Source organism: Schistosoma haematobium, chromosome 3, assembly GCF_000699445.3.
Source record: "Schistosoma haematobium chromosome 3, whole genome shotgun sequence".
Taxonomy (NCBI): domain Eukaryota; kingdom Metazoa; phylum Platyhelminthes; class Trematoda; order Strigeidida; family Schistosomatidae; genus Schistosoma; species Schistosoma haematobium.
In genome coordinates, this window is record NC_067198.1 from 44,553,487 (window position 1) to 44,581,223 (window position 27,737).

The 27,737-nt window shown below is 34.1% G+C and overlaps 1 protein-coding gene across 1 annotated transcript in view; it reads right to left on the reverse strand.

Annotated features, from left to right (window-relative positions):
- PLCL1 (Inactive phospholipase C-like protein 1) overlaps positions 1-27,737 on the reverse strand; it is a gene marked incomplete at its 3' end in the record, with an annotated part of 104,622 nt that overhangs the window by 74,310 nt on the left and 2,575 nt on the right. The window contains exon 2 of the mRNA XM_012937681.3: positions 5,075-5,224. Within this exon, the coding sequence (XP_012793135.2) occupies positions 5,075-5,224 (150 nt within the window). The remainder of the gene's footprint in view (positions 1-5,074; positions 5,225-27,737) is intronic.

Here is a 27,737-nt window from a genome sequence, read left to right on the forward strand (position 1 = left end):
TCGGTGATCATTAAATCAGAAACGTGATGCGTAACTCTTCACTTTCTAAATGTTTCTGATATACTTTTATTGAATATTGATTAGATAAAATGCTTCTCAGTGCTTTCAGGGCCTCTTTAGGCTTTATTCTATGAATACTCTAAGTTTCCCTAACATAAACAATTTTATTTTATAGTTATTACTGAGTATGATATTCCATAGAACAGTGAGAACAAGCTTTCAAATCAGCCTTCAGCAAATATTTATTTAACTAACTACACAACCGGGTCAGTTGTGAGATAGTAACTCACTGATGACAATGGTGAATGTGTCGCTCAATCTCGTGGATTAGTTGAAGTTAAACATTTATAAAGTTAGATGCCGTTTCAGTGGTCTAGTGGTTAAGCGCTCGTGCGTGAGACTGGTAGGCCCTGCGTTCGAATCCCGTGAAGCGGAGTTGTGGACGCGCACTTCTGAGGAGTCCCACAATAGGACGAAACAGCCGTCCAGCGCTTCCAGGTTTCCCATGATGATCTAGTTTCAACTAACTCATGATCTCAACTACTGAAATAGATATGCGCGACACAATAACAATGAGACCAGTAGCACATATCATTGATTTGTGTGATATTGCCCAGATACTCAAACTGAAGCATGATTTCTATTCAACCAATCAATTATTTGTATAAATCATTGAATATTAAATAAATTATTAATGACTTGATTAATTATAACAAAATAAGATATTAAAAACATACTATAACACATATTATCAGTTCATTCATTCATTATTATTATGTTTAGTTTGTATGAAAGGATTTTAAACAATGTAGTCATATATACGATTTCATGATTGAAAACCTATTTGATTTATTGTATGTTAACATTGAATTATTTTTTTCCGGTTAGCGTTTTTTTAGCGAGTTAGTTTTCTACAGGATAGGGTCGCTAACGCCATGCCCAACCCTCCTCCTTTATCTGGGTTTGGGACCGGCAGTAGCCCCAGAGGGGCTCCAGGCGGAATTCATCACTCTAGAACGACTTAATTGACTACGACAAAGCATTTAGTAGCATGGACAGGAAAACACTATGGAGGCTTCTTCGGAACTACGGCGTGCCTCAGAAGATAGTCAATATCATACAGAATTCCTAAGTTGGATTAAACTGCAAAATCGTGCATGGAGGACAGCTGACAGACTCGTTCGAGGTAAAGTCCGGTGTCAGGCAAGGTTGCTTAATCTCACCCTTTCTCTTTCTCCTAATGATAGACTGGATCATGAAGACGTCAACATCTGGAGGAAAGTACAGTGGACACCTAGGATGCAGATAAAACATACATTGAGGGAAGCACCCAACTGCGTCACAAGGCAAGCCCCTACATGGAATCCCTAAGGCTAAAGGAGAAGAGGAAGACCAAAGAACACATTACTCCGAGAAACGAAGACAGACATGAGAAGAATGAACAACGATTGGATTGAACCAGAAAGAAAAGCCCAGGACAGAGTGTGTTGAACACGGTAGGATAATTAATAATAGAAAGTAGTAAGAAATAATTAGTTTATCACATGTACTGAATTATTTCTTTTTAAATTCATTAGTATATTATATTAAAAAAGACTGATTTAATCTTCTTATTAATGTTATATTCACGATTTGATATCAGTTAACGAATTATTGAAAGCTCTTAGAATTATTGGTAAACATCTGATTTATCTTGATTAAAAATTTCATGGATTGATTGAGGTTAGACGTTAACACTGTTGCATAGAGGCTCAGTGATCTACAAGTTAAGCGTTTGAGTGCAAGACCGAAGGTCCTGAGTTCGAATTATGTGTGCGGGATCGTAGATATCCACTTCTGAAGAGTCCTATATTAGGACGAAACGGCTGTCCGGTGTTTCAAGGTTTTCAATGGTGGCCTAGCTTAGATTGACTCATGAATTCAACTGTTAAAAAATTCTCAATAGCAGTGAATACATTCAGGTCTTCAGTTGGATATCCGTTATTTTGCAAATTTAGTTTCAAATAGTTTGTGGGTCAATGTGATATTCTTAGTCACTTTCATGGAAGTGATTGCCCGGTATTTGAGTCGAAGCGAAACATTATGTAATTAGGCAATATATATGGCTTAAGAAACAATTGAAAAGAATTCGCTGCAAATAAACCAATCTAATAACTATTAATCCAAATGATCACGAAATGTCTGACATGAATTAAACAGACCAATTTCATTATTTAATGGAACGCTTTCGTTCTTGTTGTGAGGCCTAAAGAGCATCCGTTTAACGTTGACTAACTTTTAATTAAATGAAATACAAAAGTGAATATATGGGTAAAACTTTGTTTACAGTATAAACTGTAATTCTAAACTCTATAAGATTGACTTATCAATATGATGTATAAATTTAATTTCAGTGGTTGAGATCATGAGTTAGTTGAAACTAGACCATCATGGGAAACCTGGAAGTACTGGATGGCCGTTTCGTCCTATTGTGGGACACCTCAGAAGTGCGCATCCACGATATCGCCACGCGAGATTCGAAATCAGGACCTATCAGTCTCGCGCGTGAACGCCTAACCACTAGACCACTGAGCCGGCATCCAGTGGTGTTAATGTTTAGCTCCAACTAATCCACGAAGTTGAGCCACCGTTCACCATTGTCATCAGTGAGTTACTATCTGACAACAGAATTGGTTGAACTCCACAGATCAATTGATTCATGAATTCAACTGTTAAATTACTATAATATTCACAAAAACTCGTTTCTGATTATAAGTTTTTATTGTATGATTTTCTAATGTGATTTCAGATAGAATAGTTTGAGTAAGTATTCCTTTAATGCACTAATTAGCTATAATTCATATTTTATAAATTGAATTAATCTTAACTTTTTAACTCAAATCGACCTGAACATATATTCACTTGGGATACATATAGGTTAATTAGGAACAGATCGATTAACATTTAGAATATCAGCAAAGGAAAAGTTGGAGACATGATTAATTACAAGTCATTAAAATACTCACAGTAAAGTAAAAATAGTTCGTCAATTATTTATCATACAAACTCCTCCTGGAGTTCCCTGCGGGGGCTACTACTGGTCCCAAGCCCGGATAATAAAGGAGGGTTGGGCATGGGGTTAGCGACTCTATCCCGTAGAAAACTAAGTCGCCAAAAAACGCTAACCAGAAAAAATTATTCAAACCTACTTATCATTTATTTATTTAAACACATAAACATTGGTACAAGGATAGATATACGCCACATAAATCATTCGATTTGTGTGAGGGCTGGGATACTGCCCGGGTGCCCAGACCGAAGCAGGTACCTATTTATCATACATAAGTTTGATAGTTGAATTTTGATTGAAGTCTAATAAATGTACCTTGTTAACCATGAACAAGAAAATCAATGCTTAAATAAATCTACTATCAGTATAGGGATATGTGGAGATTGCAGTATTTTATGATTGAATTCACGAGTCCATATTGTTGTTTGATGACATAGGCAATGGACCTTTATCTCAACTTGCTCATCAATACCGAGATGTAAGGATACTTTTCTGAACAGTTCCCAATCGAATGAAACGGACTGGTAGAATTCAAATGTCAAAAGGTTATTTCAAAGTAATCCTCTCACTATGTCAATATGTGCCAAGAGACTGATCAGTTTCAACTCTAAATATAAACAACAAATCTTTAGGATCCTGTATTAACAGGTCTATAAGTCTAATTGAGTGATAATTATATGGTCATTAGTAGTTGATCTATGAGATATATATTTCTATATGAGGACAAGAAATCAGGACCAATGAAGTTAGTCAAGATGAGAATAACACATTAAATCATAAAATACATTTGGTTGAAAATCATGCTAAAAATGTTTAAAGGTAGAATTTGTCTTAGAAATCTAAACTAACCGTTATCAACACATAAGTTAGAGGACACAAGATCAATTCTATTTCAGGTTTCAAACTAAAAACGAATCACCTGTTTTAACTTTATTTATTTTAATAGTGAATGAAGATTTTTGAAGAAAAAAACTACATTCATATCAAGCTAACAATTCTATCCAGCGCTTCCAGGTTTCCCATGATGATCTAGTTTCAACTAACTCATGATCTCAACTATTGAAATTAAATTTATAAATTTATGATCATATGTAGCGTTGGGGAGACCCGAAAAAAACTTCTCGAAAGAACCCCGAAGGGGCAATGAAAACACCGGGAAACATTCTATCCAGTCAGCATTTAATAGAAGTATCTCAGAAACATTTAGAAAGTGAAGAGTCAAGTGTCATTTTTCTGGTTCGATGATCAACTATCCTGATATTGTGTCTAGTAGGGTTCCAGAACCATTCAGAAGCTCAAGACCATCTGAAATGTTATAAATTCTCTCGATTTTGTGCACATAAACTAACTTTGTAGTAAAGTTCCCTTTCCATATTTTGTACCTTTTCTCTCATACTCAAGTTGTCGTGTAGATTTAGTCTAGGATTAATAGAAGAGCTTAGGAAACTGATTCAAGCGCTCAGTCAGAAGATTTGTCATATAGTTTCAAGATTTTTATTTTATTTAACTGAAATTGAAACAGTCTCAAATACTTTATGAATGGCAATCTATGAATGTTTATCTTTTTTAAACAAGTTAATTATATTGTAGTGATTGGTACTGTGTCACCTTCTGGACAGACCGATTTATTCATTCTTTTCAAGTCACATTTTGACCTTGTCATTTGTTCCTTTATTAATGAGCGTATATGTGTGCATTGTATATCTTACTCATCATATCTCTAGCTTATTTTTTTATGGCTATAAATATTGGGTCTCAATTGATCAAAACGAGTTAGCTAACTCGCCTTCTCCGTATTCGCTTTCCCACTTCTCATTCTCAATGTCTGTATGGATAAACTAGTACTTGAAATAAATTCCTCCAACTCAACTCGTATTTGGTTTCTTATAACCATCGTCTCATAAACAGGATTAGCTTAGATATAAGATACGGAATGTTTGTACGATCAAACTGAAATCAAATAACCGGTTATAATGATTATAAAATAACAATATTGAAATTAGCTTTAAATTAAAATCTACTTACTTTGTGAATTTGATTGACGTTTATTTGTTGAAGACCATTTAATACAATTCATTTGTTCATTTAAATAAAACATACGTTTATATTGACGTCCACTAGTATGAAGTTTAATCATTTCACTACCTTTACGCATATAAGCAAAACAATCGGATGCTATAGAATAGAATTAAGAAATAATTAAATAAGATGATTTGAACCAAATTGTAAATGGGAGTTTCACATTGAAAATATAAAAACAAAAATGTAAGTTTGATATGATTATCATGTACTATGCAGTGTGATATTATTTAACTAAGTCTGTTTTTGACCACATAGTTACAGTTGAGTTATTGTTCTGTAAAACAAAAGTAAATAAGTCAGTTAACAGTTTTTCAGTAATGTGAAGTGTCAGTTACTAAATTAAGCCCATATAACTTATTCTAGCTTCTGAACAGGCCCTCAAATGCCCTGATACGGCTCAGAGTGGGGAGAGTCAGCTCACCTTCTCGAAATGCTCTCATATGGCCACGTGCATGCAACAACTGATAGGGATGCCCTACTAACTGCCTTCTCGCAGCATTACTGTTTTTTGCGAAACTGAGAGGACGAGAAACGAATGTCTGGCGCTTTAACCGGGTTGGTGGACATGGAGAGTCCACCAAGGGAAGTTGAAAAACCCTCATTCCAAACCACTGATGCACATGGGCTCCAGTATCCTGAAGGAACAAATGGCGTATGAACCAATCGTTGGTCACTGGCTACCATGCGACTGCATCTCCCGACGTTACTCCACTGCCTTGTGGATTGGACCTCCAGGTCGAAGGCTCTGGGTGTGGTACCTTAAGAAAACCACCTGCTTCGGTTTGAGCACCCAGGCAGTATCCAAGCCCTCACATAAATCGAATGATTTATGCGGCGTATATCTATTTGGTGCCTTCTTGTACCTATATTTATGTGTTTAAATAAATAAATAAAAACAGGCCAATTTATTCATTTTCCTTGAGCTACATTTTGAGCTTGTTAATTATTTGCTTATCAACCTTGACTGTTTTCTATATGAGCATAAATGTGTACACTTCTTATTCTATTCATCATATGTCTGTAACCTTTTTTATCTGGTTATAAATATTGATTAACGCTTGATTAAATCAAGTTGGCTCACACGCCTTCGCCACGTGTTCTTTCGTTTCACTCTCTTCTGTTCGTTTCATCCATCGGATTGTTTGTCCAAATCGTATTTGGTTTATTTAATTCCATTATTCACTAACAAGAGTTAAGTCAATAACTATTTAATAGGATAACCAAGATGTATATTTTGACAACAATCATTCATACAATATAACTGGAGTCAGATCACGAGCGACTAAAATTGATATCACTCACTCTACGTCACTAAACCTAACATTATCACATTAATAAATTCCAAGTCATTTCCACCTATAGCTCCATATTAGCGATGAAGATTAGCTCAGAGGATCAAAGATACAGAATGTGTATCACTTTGCAAAAATATTCAATAACTTGGTGAATTGATACAACACCTTGACTTGACTACTTCTCATTTAATTTAAAAAAATTTGTATACTAAAAAAATTTGATATTTTATGGTAGGCACTAAATGAACCATAGTAGTATATGTACCAAACACTACAGTTAATCAATAATCATAAAATTAACATGGTACAGTTGAACGTCAGCAAAGATTTGAAGATATCACATAATTTTTTAGAGAACCTATTAGTTGATACTTATGAATAGTGTACAGTTATCACAATCATAGAAGCAAAAGAAAAGAATCATGGTTCACTAATGTATAGGTCAACAATATACTATGAATATTCTAAGAACACAACTATCTGATCGTAACCCATAATTTTCTAAATCAGTTAATCGGAAACTTTAAAGCAAGACATGTTTATTAATATCAGTAGGGGTTTTTGTAGATATTATAGTAATTTCAACAGTTCAGATCATGAGTCCATTGAAGCTAGATCACCATGGTAAACCTGGATGCACTAGACAGCCATTTCATCATATTGTTGGACTCCTTGGAAGTGCGCATCCATGATCCCGCCTCGCGGAATTCGAACTCAGGACCTATCGGTGTCGCGCGTGTAAATATAATAATGATGTTTATAAGATTTTACAACAGCTTGATACAAAATGACTAATATTTATAAAAATTTCCTTTTCTATATTCATTCATTAAAACGGATCATACTAAATGTTATGAATAAAAGACTATGATAAAAACATTTCCTTATGAACATAATCTTGTACTTAGCAACTACTTATGTAGAAATGATAGAAAAAAAAACAACTATATGAGATTCATTCATAGATATGTTTGACTTTTCCTCATTCAATCTACAATTTGCATAAAATACCAAGTTACAATTCATGTTTAAGCATTTATTAGTTAGTAGTATACAGTGAGAAGTTTTGAACTTGGGTTTTGTATTACATTCCATTTGTCAACAATGGAATTGGTGCTAGATATGCTGTTGAAATGGATAAACTTAAATGTCACCATCAGAGACGCTAACATAAAGCTCAATAGTTTATTTATTCAAGAACTATTTTACCTGAGAATAACAAAGTTAACAAATACTCTGGTAATAGCTGAATAATATACCATTTATATACAATTGAATTTTATGAGTAATTATTTACCGTTTATAAGCAGAGATGATGGTAGCTAGCAGTGGAATCCAGAACACGCGTTTCGCCCCATTTGGGATTCATCAGCTGGATGTATCTGTCTCCCAAAGTTGGTATTCACTTCGGGATGCGAGCACATCCAACCGACGAGTCTCAAGTAGGACGAAACGCACGTCTTGTATCCCACCGCTAGCCATCATCATCTCTGCTTATAATGATTGTGACCTAAGGCAATATCGAGGCAATCTGCATAGGATGCACATATGTCTATAAGAGGATGATCAATCACATCCCTAAGCATTAATGGGAATATTCAAACTGTGGTGCATGCTACTTATGTTGACAAATATATGTAGCAGTATGTAGCAGTAATCATATGTAGAATACCTGTCAGCAGAAGACTGAATTGAAGAGAACAGGAAGGGGAACGGAGAGCAATTGTAATAAAAACTGAAGTGAAAAACATGAATCATGTAAGGACAACTGAGGGAAGATGCGCAAATAACGGATTTAATGTATGGTTTTCACATTTTACGAGGGCATTGTAATTTTACATTAAACAATAAATGGGTTAAACCTGACCATGACTTTGTTCATTGTAAAACAACTAAGATTGAATGACTGAACTGACTGGTTAAATGACAGTTTTTTAATCCTTCTTATTTCATATTATATATTGTTTCTCATATGCAGGTATCAATACCAAGGTTGGACTTGATAGTTTTGTGGTGCATGCTACTTATGTCGACACAAGTAGTATATAACACTAGTCAGAAGTGGAATACCTTGCAGTAGAAGGCTGACAAGGTCGAATCAAAGAGAACGCGAACAAAAAGTAATTGTTGTGAAACAGAGAGTAGTCGTTGTGGCAATGAAATAACGATGAAGTTTGAAACAATTGATGAAGAAATTACAGATGAAGTATTGAGTGCATGGTTTTCACATTTTACTGAAGAACTCTGTAACTTTGTTTTACAATACATTTGGTTGTCCCCATATATGTTCCCGTTCACTACAGTTTATCAAACAAAATAAGCATTGGATAGGAAGTTAATGATAAATATATTTTTGTTATGTCCTAATGAGTAGTTTAAACGGTTACTATTCAAACTTGTGCTAATTTAATTGTTATTTATTTACGTTGCAGAAATGGCTTACATTAAGTCACAAAATGTCAGAAACACAGTATTCTATTCACCGGGATGTAACAAAAAATGTATTTATTATTGTGATGTGTGGGCGAGAATGATTGGTTGTTTGATTAGTCAGACTAGTAGATAATCTTCTGATGGGTACTAGATGAGTTATATTATATTCTCCTACCATTACTATTATTATGATTGTTGTCAGTTTCTGGTGTGGAAGTATATTCACGTTCTAGTCAAGCTAGTCACGTGTTCTTGATCTGAATTATGTCGAAGTTCTGTAGAATGGACACTGGAAGGAAATCTAGTGTAAATATTCATCTAAGGCAAATTATCATTCCATTCGTGTAAATGGGGAAATTCGAGCATTATAGCATATTGTTTCTCAAATGTTTACAACTAGGTTAGTTTAAATAAAAAGCAGTTAAATCTCTTGATTATCTTCAAGATATTGTTGTATTTTGTCATAATCATAGTTACTATCTTCAGTACCATATGTTCGATTGATATTAAATATTACAATATTGTGACAAATTCCTATCTTATGTGCAAATATATAATATTTAGTGAGAGAGATGTTTTTACGCATTCAGTTGTTGTTTATCTTTTGTTGGCAAACGTTTTAGTGAATTCTGCCACTAAGATATTTTTTTCTTGATGAATTGTGTTAGATGTATGAATTTCAAAATAGATGCCTATAGTTTCTTCAAGGAATAAACTACAAGCAATCTGTTATAACAATTAAGATTCTTTAGATTAAACATTGTGAAATTATGAATGCTTTTTACGATAGTCAATCAAGTACATTTTACAGTTGTAGTAGATCAATTCAGCGTTTCATTAAAATTTAACAACCTCCGAAACTCTATACTTACAATTATCATGTGCTCACTAGAGACTAGCTTTGACAGGAAATTTGAGGAGTTCTAGTGAAAAGCCCTGACAAGTGGAATTGAAGGATTGTTTAAAGTTAGGCATTAACATCGTTGAATACCTGCTCACTGATCTAAAGGTTAAGAGTTTGTGCGTGAGACCGAAAGTCAATGGTTCGCATAGCGTATTTGGGGTCGTGATTACTCGTTGCTGATGATTCTTATACTAGAACGAGATGGCTAAATAGTGTTTATATTTTTTCAATGGTGTTCTAACTTAGATCATTTAGGTAATATAATGAAATTCAACAATCTCCACAACTTTATACTTACAATTGTAGTTATTCATTAGTAATAATATACAAACAAGACACGACGATAAGTCCGAATTCAAAGTTAGCGGTATAGTATTACGTATATATGTCAATTCTATCGGATCGTCTTAAGGATTAATCATTCGGAATTATCTACAAGATTTCAAGTAAACGAAGTGAATAAAAAAAACTGAAGTCTGAACAAATAGAGAAAATCTAATGGAATGGTGAGTATATGAAGGATAAACTACAAACATATGAGAAAATATTTAAGGTGTAGGGTGTATGTAGTGAAAAATCGTTTCAATGTTCCTTCACACTAATGTCTTCATTACTATTTGTATCGACCTGTGATCGCTACATAATACAATTAAATATTAGTTATTTTGAATTCAAAATTTTTCAGTTTTTATTTCAGTGTTGTTTTATATTTAATTAAATATATAAAAGCAATAGAATTGTAGGATTTGCATAGTTAAATGATAAGTAACTCCGTATTGAATTCATATCGTAAGTATAACAGAAAATAAACAGTGGTCTAGAGGTTAAAGGTTCGAACGCGACACCGATACAGACTGGGTTCGAACCTCAACAGGCGAGATCGTGGATACACACTGCTGAGGAGTACCACGATAAGACGAACACAGACATCCAGTGCTTCCAGACTTTCCATGGTGGTCTAGTTTCAATTAACTCATGATCTCAACTATTGAATCATTCTATATATTTTAATTATTGAAACAGAAAAACAAACACCAATCACAAATTGTATGTATTAAATCATTTTCATCTAATTAGAACAAAAACACCATTTCATTTTAATAAAGGAAGATCGAAACATTTTAATTGAAATATTAGGCGGAATTTGCATTTCTTTTTATTCAGTGATATCTCTGTTACAAATGAGGAAGAAAAATTAGTTAGTTAGAATATATTTTACAATTTTACTCCACATTTCAATCATAAACCAATGTGTGATGTAATGAGAACTCCTGAAAATGTAACACTGATTTTACCATTTATCTCACACAATGATCTTAATTAGACAACCGTTAAAGGCTCAGAAGCACTGAACAATCAATTCATCATACCATAGAACTCGTCATCATATCTTGACCAGCGACCGATTCGGACAATTTATTCCAGAAATTTCAGCAAGAGAAATGAACAGTGAAATTTCGATATGTCTAATGGGAATAACAGACGTACGTTCATGAATATTTGTTTCCTGAAGTAATCAGTTATAATTCAAACAGTTTACTTTCAATACTACTTTACCGATTGGCCCTTCTCTTGTCTAGAATATTGACAATCATTAAAGAACAATACATACTGAGATTTCAACAGATCTAAAAGTAAAATAATCAATCAGTTTCTAGTGACTACGACATCCGTATCCAAATAAGAATTGTTTGATCGATGGCGATCGATCATTAGAGATGATTCAGTGAATTCTAATCTGAAGCTGTGATCCGTGAAGTTCAAAAGGATTGGATGTGAAATAGCTACACACAAACGATATTAAGAAATGGTTGAGTAGTGTCACAAATTAATAGCTTAGAAATGTAGGCCACTAACGCCCGATTCACTTGTTTAAACGTTAAGAACTTGCCTTAAGTATTGAAGATTCTGGATTCGATCTTCAATAGGATGGTCAATGAGCACTACCAGAGGGTTCTATACTAAGATGATGTAGCTCTCCATTGTGTTCCTGGTTTCCTGCGATCATTCAACTAACATCAATCTGTACAATAAACTATGAAATATTATGAATTTGGTTGATTTCTAAATTTCCAGTTTATTTTCTTAACTAATTTTTTGAATGAATAATTTTTAATTCATTCTTAACCACTAGACCACTGAGTTGGCCGGCATCCAACATTGTTATTGTCCTACTTCAAACAATCCACGAAAGTGTGGGGCACTGAAGACAATGGTGGATGTGTCGCTCCATTTCGCGGATTAGTTGAAGTTAGAAATTACTACCATTGAATGTCGGTCAACTGAGTGGTCTAGAAGTTAAGCGTTCGCGCGTGACACCGATATATCCTGGGTTTGAATCTCTTGGGGAGGGATCTTGGATGCGTACTACTAAGGAGTCCCACGATAGGATGAAACAACCGTCCAGTGCTTTCATGTTTTCCCATGGTGGTCTAGTTTCAATTGACTCGTGATCTCAACCATTAAAACTATTATAATATCGACAAAAACCCTTCTGGTAAAATATTATCATTGACATTTCATAGAATTTAAAAATAATGTCTACCATTTTTATTGACTTATATATACATATATACTTTCCTTGTTTATTTGTTTGTTTGTCTGTCTTTATTTTTCTACATTTTATCCCACTTAGATCTTTAGTAAATAGTTGTTAACAGTTAAATTAACTCAGTACTATTATTTACAACAACAACAAATTGTCTTGGTGTAATGTAGTCCTGAGGCAAACAGTTGTGTTTTAATGTCTGAAAACTACTTTTTAACCATTTTCATTAAAAATTAAATAACTTTATTATTGTGCATAAAATACAACCATTATATAAATAAACATATCTTATACACATATATACAGTCAGTTACAACGTAGGACCAGGCACATATATGCATCGGTCCAAGTTGCCATACCTCATTAACACAACAAGATGGACACCGGATTCATAAAAGTAGTTAATTCAGAGGTGGTAATATAGAAAATAAAGATTGCAATAAGGATATAGTACAGGAAGAAAGAATTAGTTCGTAGAAGCGATTTTAATCTCTTAGTTTAAGGGAAGACAGAGAGTGTATACACCGACGTCACATATATACATATCATATTTACTGATCAGTTTCTAATAGGTTATACCAGAAGGGGTTTTTATGGATATTATAGTAATTCCAGTAGTTGAGATCATGAATAAATTGAAGCTAGATCAAGTTATTCATGGTGGTCTAACTTCAATCAACTCATGATCTCAACTATTAAAATAGATTATATTAATAAGCAAATGTTAAAAGGCAATTTTATACTAAACAACCTTTAAAGCAAGATTAAAATAGTTGTTTTGAAAAATGGGTGAGATTATAATTTATGGACGACTTTTGAGCAACACTAAAGTGATCTTGAGAATATCCACCTACTACTGACTAGGGTTAAATGAAGGTTATAAACCAGTTTGAGGAATTAGAGTTATTAATTATAGTTGATGGTTAAGGTTAGGAATTAGATTTATTGTTTTCATTACAAACTGACATTATCTAAAATGCCGAAACACTATTTAGTCAAATGGATGAATGAATTTCGCGCCAAAATCCGAAACTTCTTATCTTATACATGATTGGGTTCGTTCATAAATTATAGTCTCTCCAAAAAAATGATTATTTCTCATTATAAGATTCAAACCTTCATTAAATTAAAACTAAGTAGACTATTTTGTTACAGAGTTTTTAAATAAACTGACAACAGTAAATAATTTCTTCATCAAGGCAAAACTTGAAAAGTGAGATTGATATGTGCGCACTTCATAGAAGCACTTAGTTACAATAAAATATATGTGTTGTTCTAATATAAGTATTGTAATGGTTTTGCTTCGTTAAAACAATCAACCTTTTAACTGTTATAATACAAATTTCAACGGTGTCTGAAATGAGTAGGTAACGAGAAGCGGCAACTACAGTTTATTAGCGGATAGCGCAGCTCATAAAGCTATAAAGCACATCGAGAAAATTTGAAGCAAAGAGACGAATGTGTGTGTATGCGAGCAAATACATAGGCAAATTTATAAGAGACCAGTAAAGCAAAGCAAAGGGTAATAATAGGATTTGAGTAGTTATATACATGAGGAGGAAAATGAATCATCGGGTGATATTTAAGCGATCAGCACTTTAGCTACAGTCTATCATTTTTATGTCTTGATAAGAATAATCAGTGCTAATTTTTGGGATCCATTTATGGACAAATAATATGAGTATATTTTTGTCGTATTATTGTTAATTAACTAAACTATTCATATCCATGTTCCTCTTATTATGAGCATTATTTTGACCTATGAACTATTATTATACGATTTACCATTCTCGAATCATGCCCTGTCTATTAATTACTACCTCCCTCATTCACGGCAACATTTGGCTAAATCTTGTACAAGCGTTGTTTCCTATTTTGTGGCATGATGTGGTCTGTTTGGTTTGTATATAAACCCAGTATGTATGAAATACATGATTCATATTGCAGGGGCTGAGATTAGTGTTCTGAACTTAACTGGCTGGGCCAGGCGGGAAGCAGGGCCAATAAGGACTCTAGGCTGCTGTTTTACGCGTCGTTAGTCCGATCGGTAATCCACTGCTCTCTAATTGGTGTTATCATTACTTTATACATTAGCAGGGCACTCAGGCCACAAGTTATAACAGTCCTGCGATCTAGTGATCATAACAGTATAAATAGATGAATTGTTACTGCTCTAGTAAAACTGTCTGTTAAGTAAGTTAATAAAAGGGATTAATGAAAATTAACCATAATCGAAATTAGTTTTTGGGATAGTTGGTATAGTACAAAGTAAATAAGTTTTTATAGCTAATTGAAAGTTTAAATAATTTATATCCTCTAAGTACTGTGTGTATTTCCTGGAGTTCTAGTGAGAAGCAGTGAGAAGTGAAGTTCAACCGAGTCTGTTGTCAGATAGTAACTCACTGATGACAATGGTGGATATGTTACTCAATTTCGCGGGTTAGTTGAAGTTAACCATTAACATCATCGAATACCAACCAACTCAATAGTCTAGAGGTTAACCGTTCTCGTGCAAACCCGACAAGTCCTGAGTTCGAACCCCGCCAGTGGGACCGTGAATGCATGCTGCTGAGGAATCCCACAATAGTATGAACACAGTCATCCAGTGCTTCCAAGTTTTACATGGTGGTCTAGCTTTAATTGACTTATGAATTCAACTATAAAGGTACTATGTACACCGATTATATCAGTTAATTATAATCATATGAATGAGTGAACTTCCCAAGGATATTTATTTTAACTTCTTTTAGATTTTATTGATAATAATAATTATGATGATGATGATCTTGTTTTATTACTTTTCTTTTAAAGAATCAAGATGAAAACAACCATCTCTATTTAAATTTTCGCGCTTTTTTTCCTTCCTATTCTCGTAGAATTCCGTAATACATTAGTGTAAGATTGTAATAAAATAAAAAATCTACCTCTTTGTTTTTATGAGGGATTTTGTTTTCAGAGTATGTTATGAAATTTTTCATTCAATATTCAATATTTCCTTTTTAGCGAATTGGAAATCAAAATGGATATTATAGAAATATAAAATAATGTAATAAGAAGACGAAGATTATCAGAACTATGTGAATTAGTCATCAATAAAATGTACTGCACAGTAAAGGTGATTATCAAAGAAAGAACAAAGTGCATGCTTCATCCAAAACCTAAAAGACATGAAAGCGATTATGTCACATCCCATTGTATTTACCAATTTAAATGTGTGTGTGTGTGGTCACACATACATAGGGAGGAGTAATCCTGATCTCGAAATTAGGGTGTGTGTGTGAATATGTACCAAGATGGTTGCAGAAACAAATACAATCAAGTGACTCAATAAGAGTAGAGAATAAACATCCATCATCCTCTATTGCTAAACATATAATCGAAACAGACCATAAGATTGATCTTAACTCGACTTTTGTGGTGCTGTATAAAAATATAAAAAGGCCTATACTAGGGTCTATTGAAGCCTTAGCCATACGAAAATTCAAACCCTCTTTGTATATTCAAAAACAGCTTGTTCTTACCTTAAACCTACTCTAGTAATATTGGCTTATAAGCAAGAGTGAGTAGGTTTCAAATTGCGTTCACATTGTTATTATTATTACTCTTATTACTATTATCCTTGTTTCGTCTTACCCTCCATTTATACACTAGTTGACCTTTTATTTTTCATATATGAATGTTCTTAACAAGTATATGTGTGATCAGATTGTTCGAAATGTATTACGTTAATATATGATCACATAGTTCTGATAATCTTCGTCTTCCCATTGCATTATCGAAATACATTTTTATGTAAACAAATAATAAATTTAAAAAAGAAATTAGGACCTGTTGAGATTATTGAATTTGAAGTTTTACATCTAGACAGACATTGAAAGCCCAAAAGGATTTAGATAATTTTTTATCAGTATGCAATTTGTCGGTAGTGGAAACCTACTCCTATCAAAGGTTGAACTTAGAACCCTTATGGGTCACAGAGACCCAAGCTTTGGAGGCCTGGAAATCTTAGATCTTACTAACGGTGAGTTCGTGACATGCTATGATGAAAGAGCTGGATTGCCGTGATGCCAAACCTCAATTTTAGAGATCGTAAAATTTATATTTACGGAAACATTTGACTCAATGAAAGTTTTATCTTCTTAAGAAGGAAGGTTGTTGTAAGATATTAAATTTTCATCATATTTTAATGACTTCCACAAAAGATTTCCGAGTATGGAGAAACATAAATTCACATTGGACTAACCTTTATACAAAAAAACACAATGAATACTCTATCATTACTTAAATAACAATATTGACTACAAAATAACATGATTTAACGACTTAAAAGTATATAAATTAGACTATTTTTTTATATTTACTACACAGAAGCTCAGGTTTGGATGGAGAATGCTGGTGAGTGGCCTATGCTCCTTCACGAGGAGTAACAGGCGAAAGTGATTAAGTAACGTAGAAATTATATGGTATAATATGTTCTGTAGAGAAAAGAAAAAAATTTAGTAAGACTGTTGGATAGGGAAATTCACAAAATATGAAAAAGTACCCTCATTTTTCTTGTCTTCCACAACAGAGGGCACTCAAAAATGTTCACAAGCCAAGAACAAATTACTTGTCAGCTGACTATCGACTTTCCCATCGAATCATCAACGGGTAGAATTCATTACCTCAGCACGTGGTTGAGGCTCCATCCGTCGACTCTTTCAAAAGAAAGTTGGACCAACTGAGGGACCACAATTGCCAGGACTAACACAAGCTGTCAAGGCTCCTGTCCTTCCAAAAGTGAAACTGATACATTACAATTCATGGGAGAAGAATTATCAACTTCACTCAGTTGGAAAAAAAAGATATTTTACTATTTGTGAAAAATACACGTGGAAATTAGAATAGTATTGTAGTGAACAGAACACTGGTGGAGACAATCGGATGTACTTAACAAAAAATTACAGGACTTATTAATAAAATCTAACAATCATAAATTAAATGCTTAATTTGCAAAATGTCCATCAATTGTCACAAAATGACTCAGACTTCATTGTTCTTGCATTTTAATACAAATTGCATTCTGTCACGATTCTTTACTGTTCGATCCTTTTGTCTCTCTGCTGCCAGACCTTCTGTTCACGACTAATATCATATATTACTTATGTCAATATAAGTAGCACACACCACAGTATACTTCGAGCGTGTTTTTTTAGAATTGCATAAACAGGTGATTTGATTAAAATTTTGAACCGTAACCAATGATCCTTGGGTAAACTATAAGATAGCGGTTACTCTAATGGAATTATGGTTTATTTCACTGAATGATATCAATAATTAAAGTCGGCAAGAAAATTTCGAAATGTTACTTGAAACTAGTTTCATTTATTTGATTATAGTTAACTGATTAAAACATATAAATTTCAGTTATTGAATAATAACAAGTTGAAATATATGGTCAACGCAAACATACTACTCAATTAATATTTTAGTATCAGGAGTTTTGTGGAGATTGTAGTAATTTAATAATTGAATGAATGAGTCAATTGAAGCTAGACCACTATGGAAAACATGAAAGCACTGGATAGCTGTGTTCGTCTTATCGTGGGACTCCTGAGCAGTGCGCATCCACGATCTCGGTTCGCGAGATTCGAACCCAGGCTATATCGATGTCTTGCATGAACGCTTAACCTTTATACCACTGAACTGGCCTTTACCCAACAGTGTTAATGTCTAACTTCAACTAATTCACGAAATCGCGCGAAACTGATAGGTTCTGGGTTGGAATCTCGTGAGTCGAGATCATGGATACTGGCTGATAAGAAGTTTCACAATAGGATGACACAGTTGTCCAGTACTTCCAGGTTTTCCATAGTGACCTAGCTTCAATCGATCTCAACTATTAAAAGCAATATGTTAATATTAAGATATTATGATGAATTTGTACAGAGATTACCATTAATTCAAACAAACAAAAAATACCACGTTTATTTTGAATATCTGCATAATCACACATACAAAGAATGGGTGTTACCTTTAGAAATGTCATAATACATTTTCAATATTGATTCATTTGACTAAATAACTCGTGTTTATTCATGTAATCCACTTCAAAGAATATGTCCTTAGAAATAGGTTATATATGACAAAATCTCAATCAAATACATAAAGGGAAAAAAATATATTTTCGGTGGTTAAACCCTTTATAGAAATAAACATTGTTCTAAAGGGTAGAAACATTATGGATAATGTAATTAAACATCATTATTTCACGAATGTTTATATTAGTATATTGAGTATTAATTATCAAATACAGCTAAGGTTATTTGACACGTTTTAAATGTTTGACTAATGTGTGTTATATAGCAGAAAATGTTAGGTGTAGTACGTTAATTGAACACAGAGAAAGTAATGAATACCTACAGTTACCAAAAACACCGACTAGTCTCATTATTGAAATCATGAGTTGATTGAAGCTAGACCACCATGGAAAACTTGGAAGCACTGGAGGGCCGTTTCGTCCTAGTATGGGACTACCTCAGCAGTGCTCACACACGATCCCGCACCCCGAGACATTCGAACCCAGGACCTATCAGTATCGCGTCAGGCGCCTAAACAACTAGATCGCTGAGCCGGCATCCAACGGTGTCAATGTCTAACTTCAACCAATCCACGAAATTGCGCCACCGTACAACATTGTCTTCAATAAATTCCTATCTCACAACAGACCTGGTTGAACTCCATTGGTAACGGCTTCTCACTAGAACTCCAGGAGTATCTCTTGAAGTCAGTCACTAGTGAGCAGATGATTATTATCAGAAGGGGTTATGTGGAGATTTTAGAGATTTCACTGATTGAAATCATGAGTCCCACAATAAGACGAAACGGCCGTCCAGTACTTCCAGGTTTTCCATGTTGGTCTAGCTTCAACTGACTCATGATTTCAATCAGTGAAATTTCTAAAATCTCCATAAAACCCTTTCTGATAGTCTCATTATATCTAGTTTTATATACTGTATAGAATTTATCAATAAAACTGTTATTTAGAACTGATTAATAGATGAAATATATTTATTTATAGGGTTGAATACATTGATGTAAAAACAATGTTATGTTAAATTCACTTAGTACTGTTTACTTGAATCTTTCCATTGATGATTAAGACTGCAATTGATTAGTCTCTTATTGGTATATGTGCATATTGTGTGTATTGCCTCGATATTGCCTTAATTCACAAGCATTATAAGCAAAAGTGGATAGTGGCTAATAGTGGAATCCGATTTGACACGCATTTTGTCCTATTTAGGACTCGTCAGCTGCATCTCAGAGTTGATGTTCACTCTGGGACTCGAAGCTGACACCATTCGCTTCAAACGCCATCGCGTTATCCACTTAGTTGATGAGTCCCAAATAGGATGAAACGTGCATCTTGGATTCCACTGCTAGCCACTATTCATCTTTGCTTAAAGTTATATTATTTGAACTAACTTTACGGAAGAATTACGTTTATTAAATATTTATGATAAATTATATGAGTACTATGAAGTCGGAAACCCATGGAAACACAGTAAGGAATAGTTTATAAGAATAAGTGATATACATTAATGGACAAAGTTATACAAATCAGTGCTTAAAAGTATACTGTACTGACGGCTTCTAGTAAGTCAATCAGAATTAATGCAGCTCCTTGTGGAAGTTTGAGAAAAAAATGAATAAAATATCGAATGATAACTTATTTATTATGATGAACTAAGTAAAAACTGACAATATTTTGGTTCATAAAATATCTAATAAGCAAACAAATAGTGAATAAAACATGTTACTTAGACCAAATTACAAGAAATACCTACTCTTGATACAGATTGTGTCACAGTGTATGAATAGCTAAAAGTGGTTTAGTAGCTAGATATTATTCATCCACTTTACTTCCTTACTCTAATTCTTAACCTTAAGTCTCTTAAGTTTTTAAACAAAAGATTATTAAGCATTGTTGCATTATAGTTGATGTCTGTTTGTGATGATAACCTTAATCGTAATACTTAATTCTAACCAAACTTAACTCTTGATACTTGTCCATAAACTTTCACAAATATAACTAGTATCACTTGGTAATGGAAAGCCTATAGAATTTAAAAATCTAACTCACAACATCAGTCCAACTCTTAAATTGTAAACCTACCTTTTTTTCCTTTAGTATAATGAATACGTCAACATCTAAGGGTTAATCAATCATATCAAAACTATTCTTCCACCGAAATCATATTTCTTCTTGTTGTCAATTTTTTTTAATAACCAAAACCCTGTTTCTTGATTGGCTGTCAGGTCGCTCAAGGTCGTCAGTATTGTATACTTTTCCCACTAAATGGCACATAATGCTTAATACATTTTAACTCATTCCCAAATATTTAGACAAATTTAGTTTAGGACTCCTCAGCAGTGTGCATACACGATCCCGCAACCCGCGAGACTCGAACCCAGAGCCTATCAGTCTCGCGCGCGAGCGCTTTACCACTGAGCCGGCATCAAACGGTGTTAATGTCTAACTTCAACCAATCCATGAAATTGCACCACCATACATCATTGTCTCCAGTGAACTGATATCTCACAACAGACCTGGTTGAACTCCACTGCTCACGGCTTCTCATTGCTGAGGAGTTCCATACTAGGACGAAACAGCCGTTCAGTGCTTCCAGGTTTTCCATGGTGGTCTAGCTTCAATTGACTCATGATTTCAACTATTGGAATTAGTAAAATCTCCACAAAACCCCTTCTGATAGTTTAATAAGTAAATGAAATCATAAATACTTTATAACATTTGGATCGTCTAAATGATCAGCGAATTAGTGAATCTGATGGTTAACTAAACAATAGCTTTACACGAAACAACTTAAAAAAATTCACTTGACACTAGACAAGATTTCATTCATTATACAATATGGAATAAAACTATTTATGCATATTAAGCAAAGATAGATAGTGGCAAGCAGTGGAATTCAGGATGCGCGTTTTGTCCTATCCTTGCTTAAAAAGCTTGTGACCTAAGGCTATATCGAGGCAATCGGAAAGGATGTACATATACCAACATGAGACTGATCAATTGCAGTCCTAAATAACAATGGGAAGATACAAGTAAAACAACACCAAGTGAATGTAAACTTCACCCCAATGCATAAGCAGGTGGCCATCAGGACTGAGTAGCTAAGTGAATAACGCGATGTCGTTTGAAGTGAACGGCACTGGGTTAGAGTTTAGTAGTGAGCATCAATTCTAGGATGCAGGTACATCCGACTGACGAGCCCCAAATAGGACGAAACGCGCATCATACTGGATTCTACCACTAGCCACTATCCATCTTTGTTTAAAAAGCTTGTAACTTAAGGCTATATCGAGGCAATCGCAAAGGATGCACATATGCCAACATGAGACTGATCAATTGCAGTCCTAAATAACAATGGGAAGATACAAATAAAACAACACCAAGTGAATTTATTTATGCATATTATTGAAAACAAACAACAGCCCACGGTATTTCAAAGTAAATAATTAGAAACAAATCAGGGTAAGATAGATCTATGTTATTTATTATGAAATAAAAACAAGACAATTCAGTTATTAGCACTAAAGATTAAAACAAATTTATTGAATCTAAGAAAATAATAGAGCCTAGGATTAAGCTAGAATAGATGAATGAACAATTAGTTGAAAGGAAACATTAAAGCATTCTATACGGTATATTGAGTCATTAAGTAAGTGAGTAAACTGAAACTTGATTGATGGGATTAAACAAACTTTAAGGATTAGATAAATTAAATAGCTGGTTACTATTTGGTATTCAAGAACATGAGGTCCTATGGAAGTGTAATCGTGGTTTGACTAGTTCAGTGGGAATTTTTCTAACTACAACAGGGAATGAGACCAGTTCAAATGTCGAAGAAATCATATATCACTATAGGAGTGTACATATATGTTGCTGACGACTATCAGCTAACACGAAACTGAAGTCTATTGACTGTTTCCAACTACTGAAAGACAAAATATTAGCATTTTTAAATTATTTCTACTAAGAGAATTAAAACTCGATAAAACCGCAGATTTCAGTGGTCACTTTAATATTAGTACTAAATTGTTTGAACCTAGAATTTTCTCTCAACAAAATGAACCTCGTGGTTGAAATGCTAAGGCATATTAGGTACTTGCAAGTAGTTGGTTGAAAACTTAGGATCTAAGTTTCGTGAAAGTTCAGTATTATCAGTAGGGTGTGTTCTTCGATCGTGAAGAAACTAGTGCTTATTGTAGGATTTGAACTCAAGTCGTTTAGCTTCACAGACTGGTAGAACTCAATCAGTACTAAAGGACTAGACAGATATGACACTAGGCACTATTCGATCATCAGTCAATTGTTAATATATCAGTTCAACAGAAAGTTACTCACAATCCGTACACTTTTGTTATAAAATCTCATACTGTAAGCCTAGATGACTCGAGTTCAAATTATATAGGGAGGATCAGCTCCTCCATGACTGCACACATAATTTTACTGATGAATATTAACACGAAATCTAGGTCTTCGACTTCCTGTCGACTAGCCCCAACTAGCTAACATCTAAACGCGGTGTAAACAATGCTGATTCAATTAAACTAGTGACCTCATTACAAATTGATCAATGGAATTCGATCAGCATGGAAAAGGACTAAACAAAAACACGACATTCAATACTACCTAATGATAAGTTAATTATGATTTCAACAGTTGAGATCATGAGTCAATTGAAGCTAGACCACCATGGGAAACCTGGAAGAATTGGTTGACCGTTTCGTCCCACTGTGGAAATCCTCAGCAGTGGGCGTCCACGACCCGCCTCGCGGGATTCGAACCCAGGACCTATCAGTCTCGCGCCAGGCGTTTAACCAACTGAGCCGGCATCCAACGGTGTTATTATCTAACTCCAACTAATCCACGAAACTGAGCGACACATCCACCATTGTCATCAGTGAGTTACTAGCTCACAACTGACCCGGTTGAACTCCACTGGTCACTGCTTCTCACTAGAACCCCAGGATATATCTCTTGAAGTCAGTCACTAGTGAGCATATGTTGATTAGTATCAGATGGGTTTTGTGGAGATTGTAGTAATTTCAACAATTGAAATTATGAGTCAACTGAAGCTAGACCACCATGGAAAACCTGAAAGCACTGGACGATCGTTTCGTCCTAGTATGGGACTCCTCAGCAGTGCGCATCCACGACGAAACGGACGTCCAGTGCTTCCAGGTCTTCCATGATGGTCTAGCTTCAATTGACTCATGATCTCAACTGTTGAAATTACTACAATCTCCACAAAAACCCATCTGATATTAATTATGAATGTTAAAGTATTCATTATTCATGTATCAAAAAGTGTGAGTTACACTAAATCTTGTATTACTTTATATACACAGTTCCTTTTTATCATCATTAAAATCATGATCATATCAAATACATAAACCAATAAGTCATAGATTCAACTTTATAAACAAACAAACAAACAAACAAAAACCCCTCGGTTTAAACTGGAAAACAAAAATAAGATCTTTATATATTTAGTTCAAATCCTCTAATTTCTTACTCCATAAGGTAGTATGTTAATTATACGTCTATCAATTAGTTTTACAATAAAATAAAGTAGAAAAATTAAATTTTTTTTAAAGACAAAATAAAAGAATCAAAAAAAAGAAAAACAATCCAGTTGCACATTACGCAAATGCACATATATATATATATATATATATATATATATATATAGCCGTTTACGTCCTGCACAATCTCTTCATTATTTCAGACAAATAATAGGGTAAATATCTTTCAATATCGTTTCAAGGTCAATAGCAACAAACTGTCTGTTTTAAGGGATTACATATTCATTGTTCATCACTTTATGCAGTTACACATACACACACAGATACACAAATTCTGCGCATCGATTTGTAAATAGTATTAGGTTTTCGTTTAGTGTGTTGACCTTCAAAATCCATTCGTTCAGTTAACATATGGGTTAAGAAGAGAGAGGGAGAGAGGAAGAGAGTGTAAAAAAGGGAATGAAATTAATAATAATAAAGGTGTATAACATGAAATTTTTCACTAATCATAGCTGACAGAAGGGAAGAATATGTTGCTAGTTCAAACTTTTTTAATGTGTGATCCATTTACATTAACCAAATCAAGAAAATCGAAATATTGATAGTAGGAATGACAGGAATGATTTTGAACGAAGTGCATAGTGATAAGGTAGTTACTAATATTGATTGGAATAGTAAATAGTGTTCTGTATATTTTTTGCATAATGTTTAGCGATGAGATAACATAAGTAGGGTAGAGATTATAAATGATGGTGTTCAGGTGAAGAATCTTTGTTCGTCAGGAAACAATAAGGAGCTATTTTATGGGAGTAACAAACTCTTCACCTTTGCTCTACATGACTCTACCAAGGATTGAACCAAGTTTAGAGTTATGTAAACTGATGCCGATGCGAACTTACGTTGACTCTGGTAAATAAGACATATATGTAAGATACAGATCCACCTGCTTCTCTGATATTAAGTTGTAACTATATTCAAGGAATAGATAGAAAAAAGGCTAAGGGTGATAAAACATTTTGTCATGTGAAGAAGTCATTGGTTGTTGAACTAATGCAGGTCGACAAGTGCAAAAGTCCTGATTGGGGACTGTGTGATTATCCCAATCATTTGTGATAGACTATAGGTAATATATGTGGGAATCAATTCGAATGAAAGCTTTATTCACTTGTTTCTATGTTCCATCTTTTCAGTCAACTGCCAATTTAATTGTATAAGGTATGGTAACCAAGATCAATACATATCTATGTCAGTTCCTACGTCGTTTGATAAGAAACTATCTATTTTCAAAACAACACGTAGTTCACTGAACTTCCAGTTCATTTCTACAGCTTTGAATAAAAGACATTAAAACGTTTATGTGTATGGCTTTATGTGAGATTATCGAATTCTTTAAGAATTTCTAGCATTTTTCATTTTTGGAAGAAATGTCACTTTTAAACATAAAAACATATTTTTAGCCTGTAGATAAATGGTTGTTCCTGGGTTGACAAAAATCTTTAGTTGATTCTGATAATAAACTAGTACATTTTTGGAGTTAAAGTATTCAATCCATCTATAACAGTTTGAGCCTTCGTATCTTTACCTAAAATGTTCAGTATTTTATCAAAAATATGTTGATCTGAACCAAATCTTTTTTAAGTCAACTTCCTTGAGTAAATGTATTCCTGTTCATTTTCCTTTAAAGTGGATAGCTTTCATTCGTAATATATGTGATAAGAAAGGGCAATTTATTAGAAACTAGACAGCTGAAACAAATGAGTCAGAATTCAATATTTCCACTATATTGTTAGCAATATATTTTATTTATTTTGACACACAGATATTGGTACAAGGAGGCACCAAATACATATGCGCCACACAAATCTCATTTGATATGTGTGAGGGCTGTGATACTGACCGGGTGCCCAAACCGGAGCAGGTGGTTCTCTTAGGGGACCACACCCGGAGCCTTCGACCTGAAGGTCTGATCCACAAGGCAGTGGAGAGTCGTAAGGAGATGCAGTCACATGGTAGCCAGTGACCAACGATTGGTTCATACGCCATTTGTTCCTTCAGGATACTAAAGCCAGCCCATGTGCACCATTTGTTTGGAATCAGGGTTTCCCAACCAAATTCCCTAGGTGGACTCTCCATGTCCAGCAACCCGATCAAAGCGACGGACATTCACTCTTTGTCTTATTAATTTCGTCAACAACACCGCCACGAGAAGGCAGTGAGTAGGACTCCCCTGACAGGGGCTATATACACGTGGCCATGTGATAGCATTTCGAGAGGTAGAGCGGACTCTCCGCACTCTCGGCCGTACCAGGGCACTTGGGGGCACCAGGACATTTGGGGGCCATACATATAAATATATCAAGGCTACTAAAGATCACTGCTTGTATATTTCTTAGTGTTGAATATTTTTAAAGATAGAAAGAGTAATGTTTTTAGCAGTAATGAGTTCCATAACGCTATCAGTGTTACTTACTATCACAACTATAAGTATTGGTTTCGAACAGTATACGTTACTGACGATTCATTACGAAATGAGATTACATTGCATCTATGATTGTTTTCAGTATGATTTGGGTCTACATATTTCAAATATATCTGTGCAATAGATGAGCACAAAGTTTACTAATCTTACATTCCAGAATTGTTTCAGACATGACATAAAAACTGATCACGCCAACTACAGATTGTTAGTAATTGACATATGCTTTTGTGTTTTCCGTTTACTATCAATGTGTCATTGGCACTTTAAAATTACGACAGTTCATTTCCAAATATAACCCATAACAATGTACAAAGTAAGTCAAGAAGGAAAGTTGAGAAGAGTATGAACAAAGTCTTAAATAGATAAACATGAGATTATTTTTCGGGCCCTGAAGAAGTGGCTTACACTGAGTTAAGAAACGTCAAAAAATTTAATTTTTCTACTCATTGGGATATTACAAATATATTATTATTACTTAACATAATCTACCAAATGCTTAATTCCTTTGAAATTATCAAGTCAAGCCTTGGTCACGACACTTATCAATAAAGACGATTATGTTCATGTGTGTCTTGGAAATTAGTTGAAATTTCGTTTAACCTATCAGGTAAATGTGTTGTTAATGAACATACATAACTACAGTAAAAAATGCCACATGAAGGATAAATTCATACGAGAGTTACTTAAGAATGTTCAGATTTATGAGATGGGTAACCATGAACTGTGAACTGCATTCAGTAACGCACATTCAACAACATGATTAATACTTTTAAACCAAATTTGCTGTGCAAAGATATAAAAAGCACGACTATTATATTATATATGTATGATTTCACTTGATCACACATTTTGTTCCCAATTTAAATACAATACATCTGTAAGTGTCTACAACCCTTTTCTGTCTTTAAGTGCCAGTTTATTTACAGCTGCTAGACTACGTTGTAGAAAAATCTAAGATTTTCTGTATCATTCAGTATATGAATCAGTTTTAATTGTTCCAGTATATCTTACCTCCTGAGGACATGTTTACTAGTTCATTTGAAACTCAAAATTACTGAACCACTTAGCGGACATAATCTGCCATACATTTAAAAGGACCAAAGACGATGAATCTATGAAAGTCTTTTTATTACAGAACATTATGTAGTCGTTTGAAATTGATAAAAAGGCAATCATTAAACTATAAAATATCGTAACCCGCATGTCTGTCTTTTTTCAACTGAACAGTACGTTACATCTACCATGATTTACTGGGAAATGCTAACTTTGCAGATATATTAACCAGTATTTTACTTTATGGAAAACCATAAACGCAATTTAAGCATTGTTGCATCGTCATCTGAGATGCTTGG